This window comes from Pristis pectinata, chromosome 5 (assembly GCF_009764475.1).
Source record: "Pristis pectinata isolate sPriPec2 chromosome 5, sPriPec2.1.pri, whole genome shotgun sequence".
Taxonomy (NCBI): Eukaryota; Metazoa; Chordata; class Chondrichthyes; order Rhinopristiformes; family Pristidae; genus Pristis; species Pristis pectinata.
Genome location: NC_067409.1, coordinates 95,772,662 through 95,790,174, shown reverse-complemented (window position 1 = coordinate 95,790,174; position 17,513 = coordinate 95,772,662). Strand labels below are relative to the sequence as shown.

The window sequence follows — 17,513 nt, the reverse complement described above, 5'->3', positions numbered from 1 at the left end:
AGGGCTATGTGGGAGGGCAGGATTAGATAGATCTTAGAGCAGGATAAAATGTTGGCACAACATCGTGGGCTGAAGGGCCTGTATTGTGCTGGAATGTTCTATATCATTAACAATAAGTGTGGCTGGTTTATGTTTCCATATGAATTGAATCTTGAACATCCAGATGAATCAGTTGCATGGTTCTTGGGCTGTGTTCTATGTACCTTCAAGTACATTGGGTTCCAAGATTTTATGTGGCATAGTCAATAACTAGATCATAATCACTGCTAAACTTGTGTTACAGGGCCAAGATGAGAAACAATGACAGACAATTCGAGGACAGTTTGTTCTTGCTTAAATACAGGACTATAACCATTTATCAGCATGGGTAGAATTTTGTAACAGATTAGAATGCTATTGCCTAGAAACTGGAGTTCACCTTATTTTTGATGCGCTCACAACAACTTTTCAAAATTGATGAAGAGGCTAATGAAGAAATCATTAGGATGGCTTTCACCCAGAATCAGGTGCAAAAACATGATCTGTGAGTATCCCAGCATCAGCTGCCTGTAGAGAGTGCAACTGCTGCATCATTGTTGCACATACTGCTGGGAAGTGAGTCATCTCCTGAAGTATAGTCATCATAACAGTCACAGTACAACAGCAGAAAATATTATCTGAGAGGGGAGAGAAAATGGGGAGATAACGGACATGGAGGTTTCCTGAGTGGATGGGTAACTCCCCATGATAGATTGGCCTGATGAATCCCTTTGCAGTGAGTGACCCTTACCATTGCAAGTTGCAGGCTGATGAAGGCCTAATAATTATTGCATGAAGATCATAAGTGATTTTAATAACATAGTAGACAATGAGTTAATGAAGTTCCAGTAAATTATCCCACAAAGCACTGGCCATTGAAAAGTAAAGCTGGAAGATGGTGTGTGCTTGGTAATTGGTTTATTATTGTCACATCTACCGAGGTACAATGAAAAACTTTGTTTTGCATGCCATCCATACCGATCATTTCATCACATCAGTACATTGAGATAGTACAAGGGAAAAGCAATAACAGAATGCAGACTATAGTGTTACAGTTACATAGAAAGTGTAGTGTAGACAAACAGTAAGGTGCAAGGCTAGATTGTGAGGTCAAGAGTCCATCTCATTGTACTGGCAGACCATTCAATAGCCTTATAACAGCAGGATAGAAGCTATCCTTGGGCCTGGTGGTATGTGCTTTCAGGCTTTTGTATCTTCTTGACAAGATATGACCCTTTAATTGCCATATCTTTCCCAAACTCTATGCAATTTGCTTCTATTTTTTTCTATTTTATCAGAAAAGTTGAAAGTTTCTCCCTAAAAATTTGGTTTCTGTTATCAGTAGAAAAAACATGTGTAACTTGACTTTATGATATTGTAAGGCATGCAACAGGCAAACGTGAATCACACCAGTCACGCTTGGACATCCCCAGGCAATTTACCAATGGTTAACAATAGACCTAGAAATATTTGCTAGCGCATTCTAGCATGTGCAAAACAAGTTAAATTCTTGACATATATTTTCATTTTGGGGACCCATGCTAACAAGAGTCATAACAAAACTATGTTATCAGTCCAACTCTCTTTTCAATCTTTCTTATGGCAATGCTGCAGCTCATTTCCAAACAATTTCCTACTGTGGTGGAGGTAATCTAGAGCACAGATGGGAAACTGTTCAACCTACCTCATCTTTGCTCCAGAACCAAGATCTTTCAAACCTCAGTCATTATGCTGTTGTACACAGATGTTGCTTACTTATGCACATACTTGCAGGCCATGCTCCAAATTATTGTTGAATCATTCACAGAAGCACATGAAAAATGGGCTTTATACTAAGCGTCTGTAAAGGAAAGGTCTTCTACCAACCTTCCCCCTACTGTACAATAAAAATCCACGACAAATCCCCGGAAAGCTTTCACCAATTTCCATATCTTTGGAGCCACTAGCCAGTGAAGACAGACATTGATGATGATATTCACCATCACCTCCAATGCACCAGTACAGCTTTTATCCACCTGAGGAAAAGTTTGGTCACCTTGTTGTAGGAAAGATGTCGTTCAACTGGTGACAATGCAGAGAAGATTTACGAGGACGTTGCCAGGACTCGAGGGCCTGAGTTATAGGGAGAGGGTTGCCAGGCTAGGTCTATTCCTTGGAACGTAGGAGAATGAGGGGCGCTCCAATAGAAGTGTTTAAAATTGGTATTGGTTTTGGTTTATTATTGTCACTTGTACGAAGGTACAGTGAAAAACTTATCTTGCATACCGTTCGTACAGATCAATTCATTACACAGTGCATTGAGGTGGTACAGGGTAAAACAATAACAGAATACAGAGTAAAGTGTCACAGCTACAGGGAAGTGCATTGCAGATCCGGGAGTCGGATCCATTTCACAGTCGTTCCTGGAGGTCGGAAGATTGCTAGCCCTGTAAGAAGATTTTAAAGAACATTATTAGCGATAGTTAGTGACATAGAATTTAAATTTAAATGTGTAGAACGATTATAGTGGAAGTAATGAGTAGATCTACAGAGAGCAGCTTGCAACGAGACGCCACAATCCAGCGCCATCATTGCAAAAATTATGAGAGGCATAGATAAGGTGGACGGTAAGAGTCTTTTCCCCAGGGTAGGGGAGTCCAAAACTAGGGGGCATAGATTTAGGGTGAGATGGGAAAGATTTAAAAGGGACTTGAGGGTCAACTTTTTCACACAGAGGGTGGTGAGTATATGGAATAAGCTGCCAGAAGAAGTGGTTGAGGCAAGTACATTTAAGAAGCACTTGCATAGGTACATGAAGGGGAGGGGCCTGGAGAGATATGGCCTGAATGCAGGAAATTGGGAAGATCTTGGTGAATAAATGTTGAAAGGACTGGACAGAGTAGATGTGGCCAAGCTGTTTCTCTTGGTGGCTGAGTGCAGGACCAAAGGGCACAATCTTAGAATTAGAGGGTACAGGTTTAAAACAGTGATGAGGAAAAATTTCTTTAGCCAGAGGGTGGTGAATTTGTGGAATTCCTTGCCAAGTACAGCAGTGGAGGCCAGATTATTGGAGACGTTTAAGGAAGAGATAGATAGATATCTAATTAGTCGGGGTATCAAGGGATATGGGGATAAGGCCAGAAATTGGGGTTAGAATTTTTTTTTCGATTTCCCCCCTTCCCCAATTTCTCATTTCTTTTTCTTTTTTCCCTTTTCTTTGGAGCAGGCTCGATGGGCCGAATGGCCTACTTCTGCTCCCTTGTCTTGTGATCTTGTGTGATCTTGTGTGGACTCATTGGGCCGAAGGGCCTGCAACCACGCTGTATTGTTCCATGACTTTATTTTGAGGGTCAAGACCCAAAACCCAACACAAAACTCATAGCCTAGTGGAGAGCAGAGATTGCTGCCCTCCTGTATGCTTTGGAGACATGGACTACCTAAAGCAGGCATTGTTGTTGTCATGTTGTTATTGTCACATGGTGTTATTCTATTCCCCTTTTTATGAATGCTGTGTGTTTCCTCTTCAAGGATACTGTTTTGTTCTGGGCATGCCCAGTATCATAAGTGTGATAAATAAAAGCAGCCATGTTACATAGTGTTCAAGAGGGTGTCATGGGAGAGATATCTCCAGTGCTGCCTCCACAAAATCCTCCAAACCTATTGGCAGGATAAGTGAGCAAATAGTCAGCAACCCCTTCCAGCCCAATATGCCGAGTATTGAGGCTTTAATTCCACTCAGCCAGCTCCAGTGAACAAACCATAATGTTTGCAGGTCTGGTACCAGATTCTTGAAACAGGCACTCTGCTCCAAGCTCTGTCACTGCTAGAAATTACCAAGTGAAAACACTTTCATGTATGTTCTGAAAGCCTCTTTTAAAAATTGTATCTCTGGTTCATCATTGATCAAAATGGAAAAGGTGTATCTCCCGTCCACCCTGTCGAGAACCATCTGTTCCACGAATGACTGCCTGTGGACCCCTAGGCTGCCATTCATACCATAGAAAGCCATTCATTCCAACCTTAAAGGGACTGTCTAAAAAGAAGAGAATGAAGAATAAGCATGTATTTATAAATTGCCATTTGCACCAGCTCTGAAGTGTCTCCAAGTGCTTTTCAGACAAGGAAATGCTTTTTGCAGTACGGTCGCTGTTGTAATTTAGGAAACATTGTTGACAATTTGAGCAGAGCAAGATCCCACAAATAGCTTCTGATAATAGTTGGACAATTACGTTAAGTGAGGAATAAGTATTACTTAGTCTTGAGTTAAATGCTGTTATTGTCACGTGGTGCTATTGTACTTCCTTTCTTTATGAATACTGTGTGTTTCCTCTTTAAGAATACTGTGTCTAGTTCTGGGCATGCCCAGTACCTCAGGTGTGATGAATAAAAGCAGCCATGTTACATAGTGCTCAGGAGGGTGTCTGTATAAGTAATCACAAATATATGGGCTGAAACAGTCATTTACAGTCAGGACACTGGTGAAAACTTTTCTTTAAAACAGCAACATGGCATCTTTCACATCCAACTGAGAGAACAGATGTGCCTTTGGTTTCCCAGAAGCATGGAAGGAGCCTTTTTGATGCATTGAGTCCATACCGGTTCTCTGTAAGAACAATGCAGATAGTCTCACTCCCCTGTCTTCTCACCAGAGCCTGGTGAATTCTTCCCTTTCAGATAATTATCTCTTTTGAATAGTAAAGTTGAATCTGCCACTACTACTACCATTCACAGTGCACCCCAGACCCTAGCAACACTCTGTGTCAAAAAAACATTTCTTCATGTCGCTTATGATTCTTTCACCAATCATGTTCATACTATTCCCACTGGTTCTTGATCCTTCCACCAGTGGGAACAGGTTCTATCTAAACATGCTGTCTATCCACTTCATAATTTAAAATACCTTTGTCAGATCTCCTCGCGGTCTCCCCTGTTCCAATGAAAACAATGCCAGTTTCTCCAATTTATCCATGTAACTAAAGTCCCTCATCCCTGGATCTTCCTCAGATTGGCAGGCTATGACTAGTGGAATACCATGGATCAGTGCTGGGGATTGTGTAGTTTAGGTCTGTAATGTCTAGAGTTCAGAAAAAATGACAGGAAATCTAACTGAAATTTAAATATTTCTTATCAGGCTCAACAGGCAAGGTGTATACCAGGGGACTACAGTCTTAGAATAAGGGGGTAACCTATCTGGGACATGCATAGCGTGGTGAATCTTTGGAATTCTCTGCTTCAGACTATGGAAGCTCAGTCACTGAGTTCATTCGAATCAGAGATTGATTTCTGGATGTTAAGGGAATCGTGAATATGGTGAAAGTGGCTCAAGCAGGAAGATCAACTATTTTCTGGCTGAATGGCAAAACAGACTTGAAGAGCTGAATGGTCTATACTATTCTTATTTCTTATGTTCTTATGTACTATTCTCCTCGTAGTTCACCATGCTTCCAAGTTTAGTGACATCAGCAAACATTGAAATTTTACCCTGCACATACAGGTCAAAGAGACTGCCAGTGGTTAGGGTAATCCCTTGGGAACTTTACTGTATACTTGCTTCCAGCCTGAAAAAATAATCCTTTACTTCTACTCTCTGTTTCCTGTTTTCTTTCTATGGTTCTGCAGCCCCTCTTACAGCTGGGCTTCACTGTTGATGACAAGCCAATTATGTGGGACTTTATCAAATGACCTATAGTGCCCATATCTGCAACATCAACCTCCTCTGTTACTTCATCAAAAATCTCTGCCAAGTAAGTTAGACATGATGCAAAAAACAAGTTGCTGGAAAAACTCAATGGGACAGGCTTGTGTCTCTAAATTAGACTTGATTTTCTTTTAACAAATCCACGCTGGCTTTCTTTAAACAATTCGCACTTGTCCATGTGATTGCGACTTCTGCTCTTGTTTATTGTTTGCTGAACTTTCCTTATCATCAAGGTTATTCTGACTGGTCTGTGGTTACTGGATGCCTTCCTGTACCTTCTTTAGAACAAGCGTGTAACTTCTGCAATTTTCTGACAGCAGGAGTCACCCCTGATGTTTGGAAGATTATGGGCAGAACTTCTGAAATTTCCTCCCTTGTCAACAGGACCAGCGGATTTATCTACTTTAAGAGCAACCAAATCTTCAGTAACTCCTTCTCTTCACCCTTTCTTTCATTGCTATTCCAGTCTCTATTTGGACAGTTAATATTTGGATATCACCTACCGCAGAGCTTTTTGCATATTTCTGCAATTTACCTGCTAAATTGTTCCTCAATATTGGTCCCACAAGAATAGACCCAGTAGTGGAATCACACCTCTATCGTTTCGTAACTTTCAAAAGATAGATTCTTTCTTTGATCACTTTGGAATATTCTTTCTCTCCCCAGTGCTGTAATATTCTCCTATTTGCCTCCTTTCTTCCCTTCCCAGTCTTTCCTGAATACCTCATACCCAAAAATACTTAGAACTAATCCCTGCTCTTTTATTAGCCGGAGCTCTGTTGTTTCCACAACAGCATGATACCAAGTGATTAAATTGCATATACAGTTTTCCAGCCTTGTTTAACACACTTCCTGCATTTAAATACATGTACTGTAAACCTGCCTTGGACTTGCTGGTATTCTTTCTTAGTTCAATCCTGTCTAAAAAGTTTCTCTTTACTGCTTAATATTTCAACTAAAATAAAAGCAACTCTTTCATTCTCAAACCCTCTCAGTCCTTCACCAGAATTTTGGGCTGACGTCTCCAGAGTTGGACTTCATTCTAGAATTTTCTGACTTGGAAGAGAGAAAGCCACAGTTGATGAAAGTCTTCTTTCTGTCTCATGTTTAAATAGGAATCATTAGGAGAGATTTGATCCAATTCACGGTAGATAAAAGTCAATGGCAGACACTGCAGATAATCTAGCACGACAAAAAAATTTACATTTAGATAACTCTTCATAGGGAAGTGAGTGTCTTGGGCCATTTTCAATTCTGTACCAAAGTAAATTGTGTAAGCTAAGTTTTGTATTGGCTTGTGTCTGTGAAAAATTTTTCGCAAGAGGAGTTTGACATGAATGGGTTTTAGTAAGAATGTAGGAGGAAGAAGCTTTTTGAACATTAAGAAGCCAACACAATGCGAAAGCCACAGAGTGATATTTAACCTGAAATGGAGTTCATCATTCAAGCTACTTGTTATGTATTTTCCTTGCTGTGTCCATTTCATAAGGCTGGATAGACAGAAACAATGTATAGTGAAGCCTGCCAGATGTGGGTATTTCTGAAAATCATCTGTAATCAAGGTCACGAAATAACAATAAATAAAGCAGCAATAAAATAGAAATGCTGTTTGATACTCAGCAGGTCTCGCAGCATCTGTAGAGAAAAACGGCATTAGCGTTTCAGGTTGATTAACCTTCATAAGAGCTTCCATCTTCATTAATTAGCAAGATTAAATCAGGAAAAATAATTAAGTTTTCCTCTGATTATGTATGCTATATAACCTTAATCTACATTGAGAAACATTATGATGAGGCAATGGTTAAAGAATGATGATACACTCAAAATCCAGGTCCAATGAGCTAAAAACTCATAATGTGAGAAGATATAAAATAAGCGCAGTGAGAGCAGAGGGAACTTTTCTTTTTGCTACGTTGTAATTGTGAACTTTGCACTATCATCTCAAGCCAAAATATTCCTCACCATTTGTTACAGCATGAACTGATGGTCCTCGTTGCAATTGTTACAACAGTGAAGATGTCACTGGGCTCAGACTTTCGAAGAATTTCTTTACTTTTCCAAATAACACTCTTCCAATAAACAGCTTACCAAGCTTTAGATGTTTGAAGTAACATCTTGTAAGGATTGAAATCTCTTTTTTTAATCCATTTCAAGATTTTCTAAGGTCTTAGAAAGATAACATAAAATATTGTAAATTAAGTCACACCTCGTTAATCAATGAAAAAAATTGACACAAAAGCATTGAACATTTGCAAATTGGTATCCTATAGTGTAATTGAAAGCTTTAGGTTTTGTTACTACCTAGATCCTTACCCACATAATGGGCATAGAAAGGTCAGAGATGGGAAACACTCATAATGGAGCCTGTTCCAATTTTAAATCAATGGGTAAAAAATAGGGTAGATTCTGTTACAGGGTTTTGATCGTTCTTGCCAGGTTCTACTTTATACGTTGTGCCCAGAGAGTTCTTCTGAACTAAGAGTGATAAATTTGTCCATCATATTGTTTAGTAATGTAGCTGAACTGTTTATGGAATAACTGTGAGCTGCCAAAAAGACTATTTCACACTTAAATCTCACCTCCCAGGCAACTCGTGGCTTTGGAACAGGATTTTCTGTTGGCTGGTCTTTAATATGCCACTTTAATCTATTTACTGCTTGAATGTTTGAACAAAGATCACAGTTAATTCTGACTTTGACTGGTATTATACCAACAGTTTGACTGCTACATTCTTCCAAGAACCAATTGTTTTAAAATGCAAGAGGTTGTATGACCTGCTGTTTAAGATTTTGCTCCAATGTTATACCAAGCCAAATTTTAACTCATAATGATATCTTAATATTATGAACCACCTTTTCTTTATTAGAGCTTTTTTTAGCTTGTCCTAGAACACAGCAAATATGGAAATTCAACTTAAAATATGTTACTTTTACTAAAATAAGCTGGGAGATAATCGTTGAATGAGCATACTTTATGACCTATGGAGACATAAGAGATTGCAGATGCTGGAATCTGGAGCAACAAACAATCTGCTGGAAGAAGTCAGGGGGTCAGGTAGCATCTGTGGGATGAAGGGAATTGTCGACATTTCAGGTTGAAACCCAGCATCAGGACAGTCGACAATTCCTTTTCTCCTACAGATGCTTGTTACTTTATGACTTGATCTGAGAATGTCTGAACTGTTAAATCGCTTGTTTTTTTTCAGGAAGATAGAGTTATCAGACAGCATCTATATTTGGTTTCAACATTTCCACATTAATAACCTTTGATTTCTCTGTGTTGGCCCAGCTGCACTCTGACCTGGACAATGGAGATGGTTCTGTAACATACACTCTCTTAGGCCAAGGAGCTGGCTCGATTTTCACCATTGATGAGATAACAGGGGACATTCATGCAATAAAGAGTCTGGATCGTGAAGAAAAGTCTTTCTATGTTCTACGCGCACAGGCTGTGGATACAGAGACCAGAAGACCCGTGGAGCCCGAATCTGAGTTTATCATTAAGGTTCAAGATATTAACGACAATGAGCCAAGGTTTCTGGATGGGCCTTATGTTGCAAAGGTCCCGGAAATGTCTCCTGCTGGTAAGTAGAATGAGATCATGGTAATAGGTACCAAGTTTGGGCGTTGTTTTAATTTGCAAATGTTTATGCCTTAACTGCATAATACTTTTCCTTCAAGCTTTAAGGGAACCTCAAAGTTTGAAAATACGTAATCACACTTCTCTCCCAAAAAGGAGACATTGTAGCCCATAAGAAAATAGGAAATGGAGCAGGAATAGTCCATGTGACCTCTCAAGCTCACTGTGCTATTGAATCTTGACCTCAGCGCCACTTTCCTACCTGTTCCCTTGTGGACCAAAAATATACATTGGCATTGTTCAAGAACTCTCTGGGATAAAAAATTCTAAAGATTCATGACCCTCTGAATGAAGAAATTCCTCCTCATTTGTATCTTAAATGAATAACCCCTTATTCTGCAACCATGTTCTTCTAATTATAGCTCACTCCATGAAGGGAAAACATCCTCTCAGATTTACCCTGACAAGCCCATTCAGATTCTTATGAGTTTCAGTAAGGTTACCTCTCATTTTCTTAAACTCCATTGTCTATTGGCCTAACCTTTTTAATATTCCTCATAAGGCAACCCCTTCATTCCAGGAATCAATCTGGTGAACTTTCTTTGAATTGCTTCCAATACAAGTGTATTCCTCTTGAGATAGAGACTGTGAAATTATAAGGCAAGACTCCATCCCTTTTACAATAAGCATACTATCCATTTCTCCAACGTTGTTTCTTCTTTGTCAATATCTTCAAAGTAACAGAAGGAGTAAAAAAAAGCCAGGATCAGTATTTCCCAAGTAATCTAGTGATTGACGAGCTTCACTCATAGAACCAGCCTTAGACCAGACTGTCCATCTTCTCAAATTCAGCAGATTAAAGCGTGGTACAGAAAGGAGGAAATAAAATTGCTTAAATAAACAGAAGGCAGAACAAAAATGTTCATTATCTGTTAATCTAATGCAGGTCATCCCCTGGGTAAAGAATGGCTTCCATTTTTACAGATGTCCTGAACTTGATTTTGTCCATAAATTGGTAAATATTCAAAAAACACTCCTCCACAGTATTGTAATTAATGGCATCAAAAGCACATAAAACTGAGGAGAAAGAAGAATTACCAAAAGTGGAAAGAGAAAGGAAACTAGTCTGTTGGAAAGAACGTATGCATGTGCATCGAACTTTTGAATTTAATACTATTATGGAAGTTTGGTCATAGGTACAGGTGTCCGTAAGTTAGGCATTCTTAACTCGGGATGGCCTGTAAAAGAATATCGATTGCCATTCATATTCAGACCTTCATGTCAATTAAATTAAGTTTGGGGAGGTGAGTGACCAATGCTTTTGCATGCATTTGGCACCAGCAACTATTGATAAATGCCTCCCTCAGTGACATAAAATAGGTTTCTTCATTCTGTGACTTGAAATCTTTTTCTCTTTTCACCAATGCTACTTGACTTGCTGAGTGTTTCCAGCATTTTCTGTTTTTATTACACAAAATAAGATATTCCTTTTGAAACTTGCTGTGTTTCTTCCAGCGAGTACTTAGATTGGATAATGTATACACAGCAAGGAGGAAATTCAGAAGATTCCTGATTGTCATCCATTCCATCTAATTTTCCTGCCTGGAATTGGTCTTCTTCAATAGTTCAAAACAACAGTAATTCATTAATGGTTGCTAATACTCAATGGATTATATAGCATCTGCAAACACTTGTAAGCACTGACAAGTTTCATTGCCTTCAGAGGAACCAAATATCAATAGTACAAGAGTCACTGATACTTCAGTGTCTGCTTAGCACCAGGGGACCATCGACAAATTTCTACCCCCAGATTTCGAGCAATGGTCATCAAGATGCATTGTTACTGCCATCTGATGTGAGAATCCATAATAACTCATGAAATAAACCAGCAGTGAATGAACTGATTGCAAAGCAATTGAGAGTCCCCATTATAAAATGTGGGTGCAGAGTGATTGGGTGGCACAGCAGTTTTGACCATGTCCTTTGATCTCTGAGGCCTGGCTTCAATTTCTTTTGGATTGATAAAAGTCTTGTCTTTCTCGGCTGGCGCTAACTGCCCCTAGCAAGATTAGTTTTTGGGCCGTCTCAATCCAATTTCACTGGTTGTAAATTCACAGCATAAAAACTATTTCAGCTGTAAATTGGCATGCCATAGAACGAGATGTGCTTTTCAGTGACACAATAAATATCACACTGCAGGAGATGCTTTCCTGGTGTTAAGTTTGTTGCAGACTGTTGGAATGGAGACAGCAGTCCAGGAATTATATCATGTGTAGAAACTCACACTAAAATAGTGCTATAAGGGAGGGCCATGGAAGTTTCCAAGGCACTGGGAGAATAATAATCATGTGCTTGTGCTACCTATGGGATTGTCAACTCAAGTGGTATGGAACATAGCCCTTTAGGGTGGCTACGTCCAGTGAATGTAACTAATTCCATGAATAATACAGACAGCGCAAACTTATCTGGCTGATGTTTTGGTTAGATACCTAAAGCACCAGTTCTTAACAGTAATCTTGCTTGAAGCAGCAGGATCATTCAGGTGACCTCACGGTAAGAGTGCCAGGCAGGGTACAGGAAAAGGAAAAGGACTGTTTCCACACAAAATCAGAAATCAAGGCAGCAGAGGTGGACACCCAGGATGAGAATCAAAGCATGAGGCTTTCCCTTCATTAAAGAGCAGGCCTTAGCTGTTTAGAAATCTGGTCTACGGGTGGATTGTGACATTTTTTGGCAATGGGAATGCCATGGAATATCAAGAATAAGCAAATAAAAAAATCTATGGATACTAGAAATCTGAAATAAAAACAAAATGCTGGAAACAGCAAGCTAGGCAGCAATACTGGAGAAATAAATGACTGCAGATGCTGGAATCTAGATGAAAAATGCAATGATGCTGGAGGAACTCAGCAGGTCAGGCAGCATCTGTAGAGAAAAGTAGGCGGTCAACGTTTCAGGTCAGGACCTGTCCTAAAGAGTTCCTCCAGCATCATCATGTTTTTTTTAAGCTAGGCAGCATCTGTGGACAGAGAAACAGAGTTAACCTTTCAGGCCCCCTTTGCCAGAACTTCGATAGTTCTGACAAAGGACATTGGTCCTGAAATGTTAACCCTGTTTCTCTTTCCACAGATGCTGCCTCGCCTGCTATTTCAAGCATTTTTCTGGTTTTTTTTCTAAGAAGAGGTAGTTAGCCTCTATCTTATTGAAGATGGTCATTGAATGGCACTTTTTTTGGCATGAATATGACCTGCCACTTATCAGCCCGTGCCTGAAAGCTGAGGAGTTGAGAAATCCAACATTCTGCAGTCATTAGCAGGCATCCTTACAGGGACCTTCCTCCTTCTTTAAGATCTGCTTGCCTAGTCAAGGTCCATTCTGTTTTATTATCATCAATTTGTACACAAGGGTTGCAATAGCAATGCCAGATATTTATTGCATAAAGGTTGCTATTGAGGGACAAACCATGTGCATAGTTATGAAATGCAAATTTGGTTGAAGCACAATGTATACTCAGAAATGCTAATCATGTTTAATGATTGATTTTACACTTAAATTGTGTAGTGCATAAGTAAGCATGTGTTCTGCAATTGAATTTCTAGCTCACCTGGTTGTGAAAGGTTTTTGAAATGTCAGCCCCTAACCTTCGAAGTTAGATATTCAAAGCAAGTACCCAACCTACACGAGTGCAGCTCAGAGTAGAACAGTCTGTTCCCTGACATTAATTAATTTCCTGACATTTATTACTTTATAACCTTTCTACAGATCACAGACTCATAAAATCTTACAACTCAGAAGATCGTTTGGGCAGTCATCACTGTGCTATGTTTTTGAAAAAAAAATGTAGTCTCTGCTCCCATGCTTCTGCTTTTTATCCCTGTTCCTCAAACTCTGGCATCTGTCCAACATCTTGTTATTTTTTGCAAGATCTCGGCATTGATGGCAAGGTCAGCATTTATTGTCCCTCCTTATTTGCTATTAAGAAGGTAGTGGTGATCTGCCATCTTGAACTATGCAGTCACTCTGGTGAGAGAGTGGCAATGATGAAGCTCTGGTGATATATATCTGAGTCAAGATGATGAATGACTTGGAGGGGAATTTGCAAGTATTGGTGCTCAAGTGTGCCTGCTATCCATCCTTCTTGTTCGTAGAGGAGACAGGTTTGGGAGGTGCTGTTGGAGTAGCCTTTGTGAGTAACTGCAGTGAATTTTGTTGATGTTACACGCTGCAGCCTCTGTGAAATGAAGATCAGGATGGAACAAATGTTTAGAGTGGTGGATGAATTGCCAATCAAGCAGCTGCTTTATTTTGGATATATTGAGCTTCTTGAGAGTTACTGGAGCTGCCCTCATCCAATCACTCTCCTGGAAAGGCCATGGGGTGTCAGGAGGTAATTCACTTACCTCATGATACTTAGCCTCTGACTTGCTCTTGTAGGCACAGTATTTATGTTATGTGGCTGGTGAAGTTAAGTTTCTGTTCAATGCCAATTCTCAAGATATTAATAGTATGGGCATTGGCAATGCCATTGAATGTCAAGGGTAGATGATTAGACATTCTCTTGTTAATGATGCTCGTTGATCGGCACACTTGTGACATGAATGCTACCTGCTACTTATCACCCCATGCTTGAATATTGTCTAGGTTTTAACCCATGCAGGCATGGGCTGCTTCAATTGCTGAGGAGTTATGAATGGAATTGGACATTGTGCAATCATTAGCCAACTTTCCCAATTCTGACCCTGTGATGGAAGGGAGGTTATTGATGAAACGGTTGAAGATGGTTGAAGAGGATACGGCCCTGAGAAACTCCTACTGTGATGTTATGGGACAGTAATCATTGACCTTGAACAGCCGCAACTATCCTCTGTGTAATTATTCATTGAATCACGTATCAGAACCAGATTCTAATTGCTCTCTGCATAAAGCTAAGTCTCATATCCTTGCTGTATCTTTTGCTAATGAGTTTGTATCTCTACTCCTGGTTACTGACCAAGTTGTCAGAAGGCATGAAATTTCTCTATATGCCCTCTTAAAAACTTATTATCATCTTGAAAAATCACTCCCAGGTCACCCTTTAACCTCCTTTGTTCCAAGGAGAACAATTCAAACTTGCCTAATGACAGGTCCCTCATCCCCAGTAACCTCCAGGTAAACTTTCTCTGAACTCGTGACAACTATCCAAGGAATAGTGTGAATAATTATTCAAAAATGCCAACCTAGGTTTAGCTAGTGATTTATAAAGTTATGCATATTTTATAGACCCAATAATACATGTGCTTTTGTAACCACCTCATCAACCTGCACTGCCAGATTTAAGGACATACATATGGACATCAAGGTCTCTGTTTGCTTCAAATTTTCAAAATTTATGTCAGTAATAACACACTCATTTCCCATATTAGTCATAATGAAATTCTTCACTTCATCCTTCTCTCCTTTGACCTCCATGTGCCAGTCTTGTACCCACCTCACCATCCTGTCTGTGTCATCATGATGTCAACAAATATCTTCACCACTTCCAGGCTTTGTATCATCAACAAACTTGCTGTTCCTGTAACCACATAAGAATTAAATAAGATAAGGTATCTTTATTAGTCACAAGTACATCAAAACACGCAGTGAAATGCACCTCTGCGTAGAGTGTTCTGAGGGCAGCCCGCAAGTGTCACCACACTTCCGGCGCCTACGCAGCATGCCCACAACTTCCTAACCCGTAGGTCTTTGGAATGCGGGAGGAAACGGGAGCACCTGGAGGAAACCCACGTAGACATGGGGAGAACATACAAACTCCTTACAGACAGCCGCCAGAATTGAATCCGAGTCACTGGTGCTGTAATAGCTTTACGCTAACTGCTACAAATAAAGTTATGGATACAAACTGGACTATGATGTACACAATGCACATCACCTCCAGTCTGAGAAATATTCACCCATCATCCTTCCTTGCTTCCTGTCTCTGAGTCAGTTCTATCTCCACAGCAATTTTCTGAACAAGTCTCTAGTGAAGCAATTAATTGAATATCACTTACTACATCCACAATACTATTCTCATTCAAACTCATATGTTATTTCATCAAGGAACTCAGTCAAGTTAGTCTGACACAATTTGCTTTCAACAGATCTGTATTGACTCTCTATGATTGATGCCTTCCCTTCCAAACAAAAGCTCATATGGCCTTGATACGAGTAACGTCCAATAACTTCCCATTGACAACTGCTGACCTGTAGTTTTCTGGTTTATTCCTCTTTCTCTTTTGATGAATGACAAAAGGGAAATGGAAACATATTGGTTAAGTTACTGGATTAGAAACTAGAGTTCTGATCCATTGATCCAGAGGTGTGAGTTTAAATCACCATTAGCAGCTGGGGAATTTAACTTCAATGACTCTGGACTTTTTTTTAAATGCTGGTCTCCGATATAGTAACTGTGAAACTATTGATTTGTTGTTAAAAACCCAACTCATTCACAGGGAAGGAAGTCTGCCATCCTTACCATTATGTGACCACAGATCCACCAACGTGTTTGACACATCACAACCAAGCTGTTTCCTTAGTTCAGAGACAATCAGGAAAAACAACATATGCTGGCATTGTCCAGATCCTGTGAAAAAATTGAGGAAATCATTTTGCAGCTCCCGGGTGCTCTAGTGATATTCATACATCTGGTCAGGATGAATGTAAACACAGCCTTGTTAAAACAATTTCTACTTTTCCCTCTTTCAGGATGATGTATGTATCAGAAGACTTGCTAGTTTTAATAATGCTTTATTCATTTAAACAGGTACATCTATTACTATTTATATCATCACTCTCTTTTGAGTGCAAAGTTCACATTTTCTGCTGCTTTTGTGAAGATAGAAGCCTGGTACTGACTCACTAATCCCATTATTTTTAAGGGCTTAGTTCCACCATACTTTAATTGGAAAGGCCCTTCGCCTGCCTATCACAAGGTTACAATCCAGAGGGAAAGGGTGCCTGAGCCTAAATATGCTGCTTGTCCACCTCAGGCTACCTATATGCCCAGAGACTAGTTAGCCCAGTCAAATCAATTACCCAAGCTTTCAGGACATGGTAGGTGGACTGCATTGGATAGGAGAAGGGGAGGTAGGCAGGGTTGGATGGCAGAGAATGGATTTAGGGCAGGGGAACAGACATCTGGAGGTACAAACATTTTGTGTGCAGGCACCCACTGTTTTTTGTGTCTGGAGACAGGCTAACACCAAGCATCTCGTCTTCCCCAGATAAAAGACAGACATAGTGGTCAATGGCAGTAGGTTGTTAATCAGGAATCAACAACCTGCAAGTGTATGGCGCAGGCAATCAGTCAATCCTGCATATAGCAGGATCCAACTCATTGATCATGCATGAACTGGATGCTTCTTTGGGAGAGCTGGGATGTTATTATTCAAAATGGGGCCTGCACATTTTTGAACCCTTAACTGAGTATGTGTGAGGATGAAAAGATTATTGTAACTAAGCCAATAATCAAACATACAAGCAATTATTATTTTAGATTGCTCAGCAGATTTTACAAGATAATGCCTTAAGGTAGACATTGAATAAAAACACTATGACATTTTATATCAGAAGAACAAAGTTCTGTTGGGAGGCACAAATTTCATTTGTCTTGAGGTGATGCGCCTTTAGGGATTTAGTCAAAATAAGCAGTTGTTGGAGCTAAACACAGTATGCAGTTGTATTGTTGAGCACATCTATAGGCTTCTCTTGGAACTTTCATACTCACTCTCACACACGACATTACCTCTGACATAAAGTCATAGCAAGTCATTGAAAATGTACACCATTTCCCAGATTTCAGGAGCCACATCACTGCACAGAACAACAATGAAATTCACTATCATCTTCAGAATGCCAGCACAGCCTTTGACTAACTGAGAAAAATGTTGTTTGAAGATCAGAACCTCAAACCTGGGACAAAACTGATGGTCTATTGGGCCGCAGTGATCTCTGCTCTCCTACATGCTTCTGATGCTCGGATAACCTTGGACTACCACCATAGCTGTCCCTGTAAAATCTTCCAAATTCATTGGAAAGATAAATATATCAATGTTAATGTCCTCTCCTGGACCAACATCCCCAGCACTGAAGCCCTGATTGCACCCATTCAGCCACATTACTCTCATGCCCAACACCAGACTCCTGAAACACTCTACTCCAAGCTTAGTCACAGGAAAAAATCACCAAGCGGACAGAGAAAATGATTCAAAGATGTTCTCAA

The 17,513-nt window shown here is 39.9% G+C and overlaps 1 protein-coding gene across 1 annotated transcript in view; it reads left to right on the top strand.

The window, feature by feature from the left end:
• Positions 1-17,513, top strand: part of LOC127570997 (cadherin-12-like) — a 182,221-nt gene that overhangs the window by 15,511 nt on the left and 149,197 nt on the right. Inside the window, exon 2 of the mRNA XM_052016968.1 lies at positions 8,984-9,278. Within this exon, the coding sequence (XP_051872928.1) occupies positions 8,984-9,278 (295 nt within the window). The remainder of the gene's footprint in view (positions 1-8,983; positions 9,279-17,513) is intronic.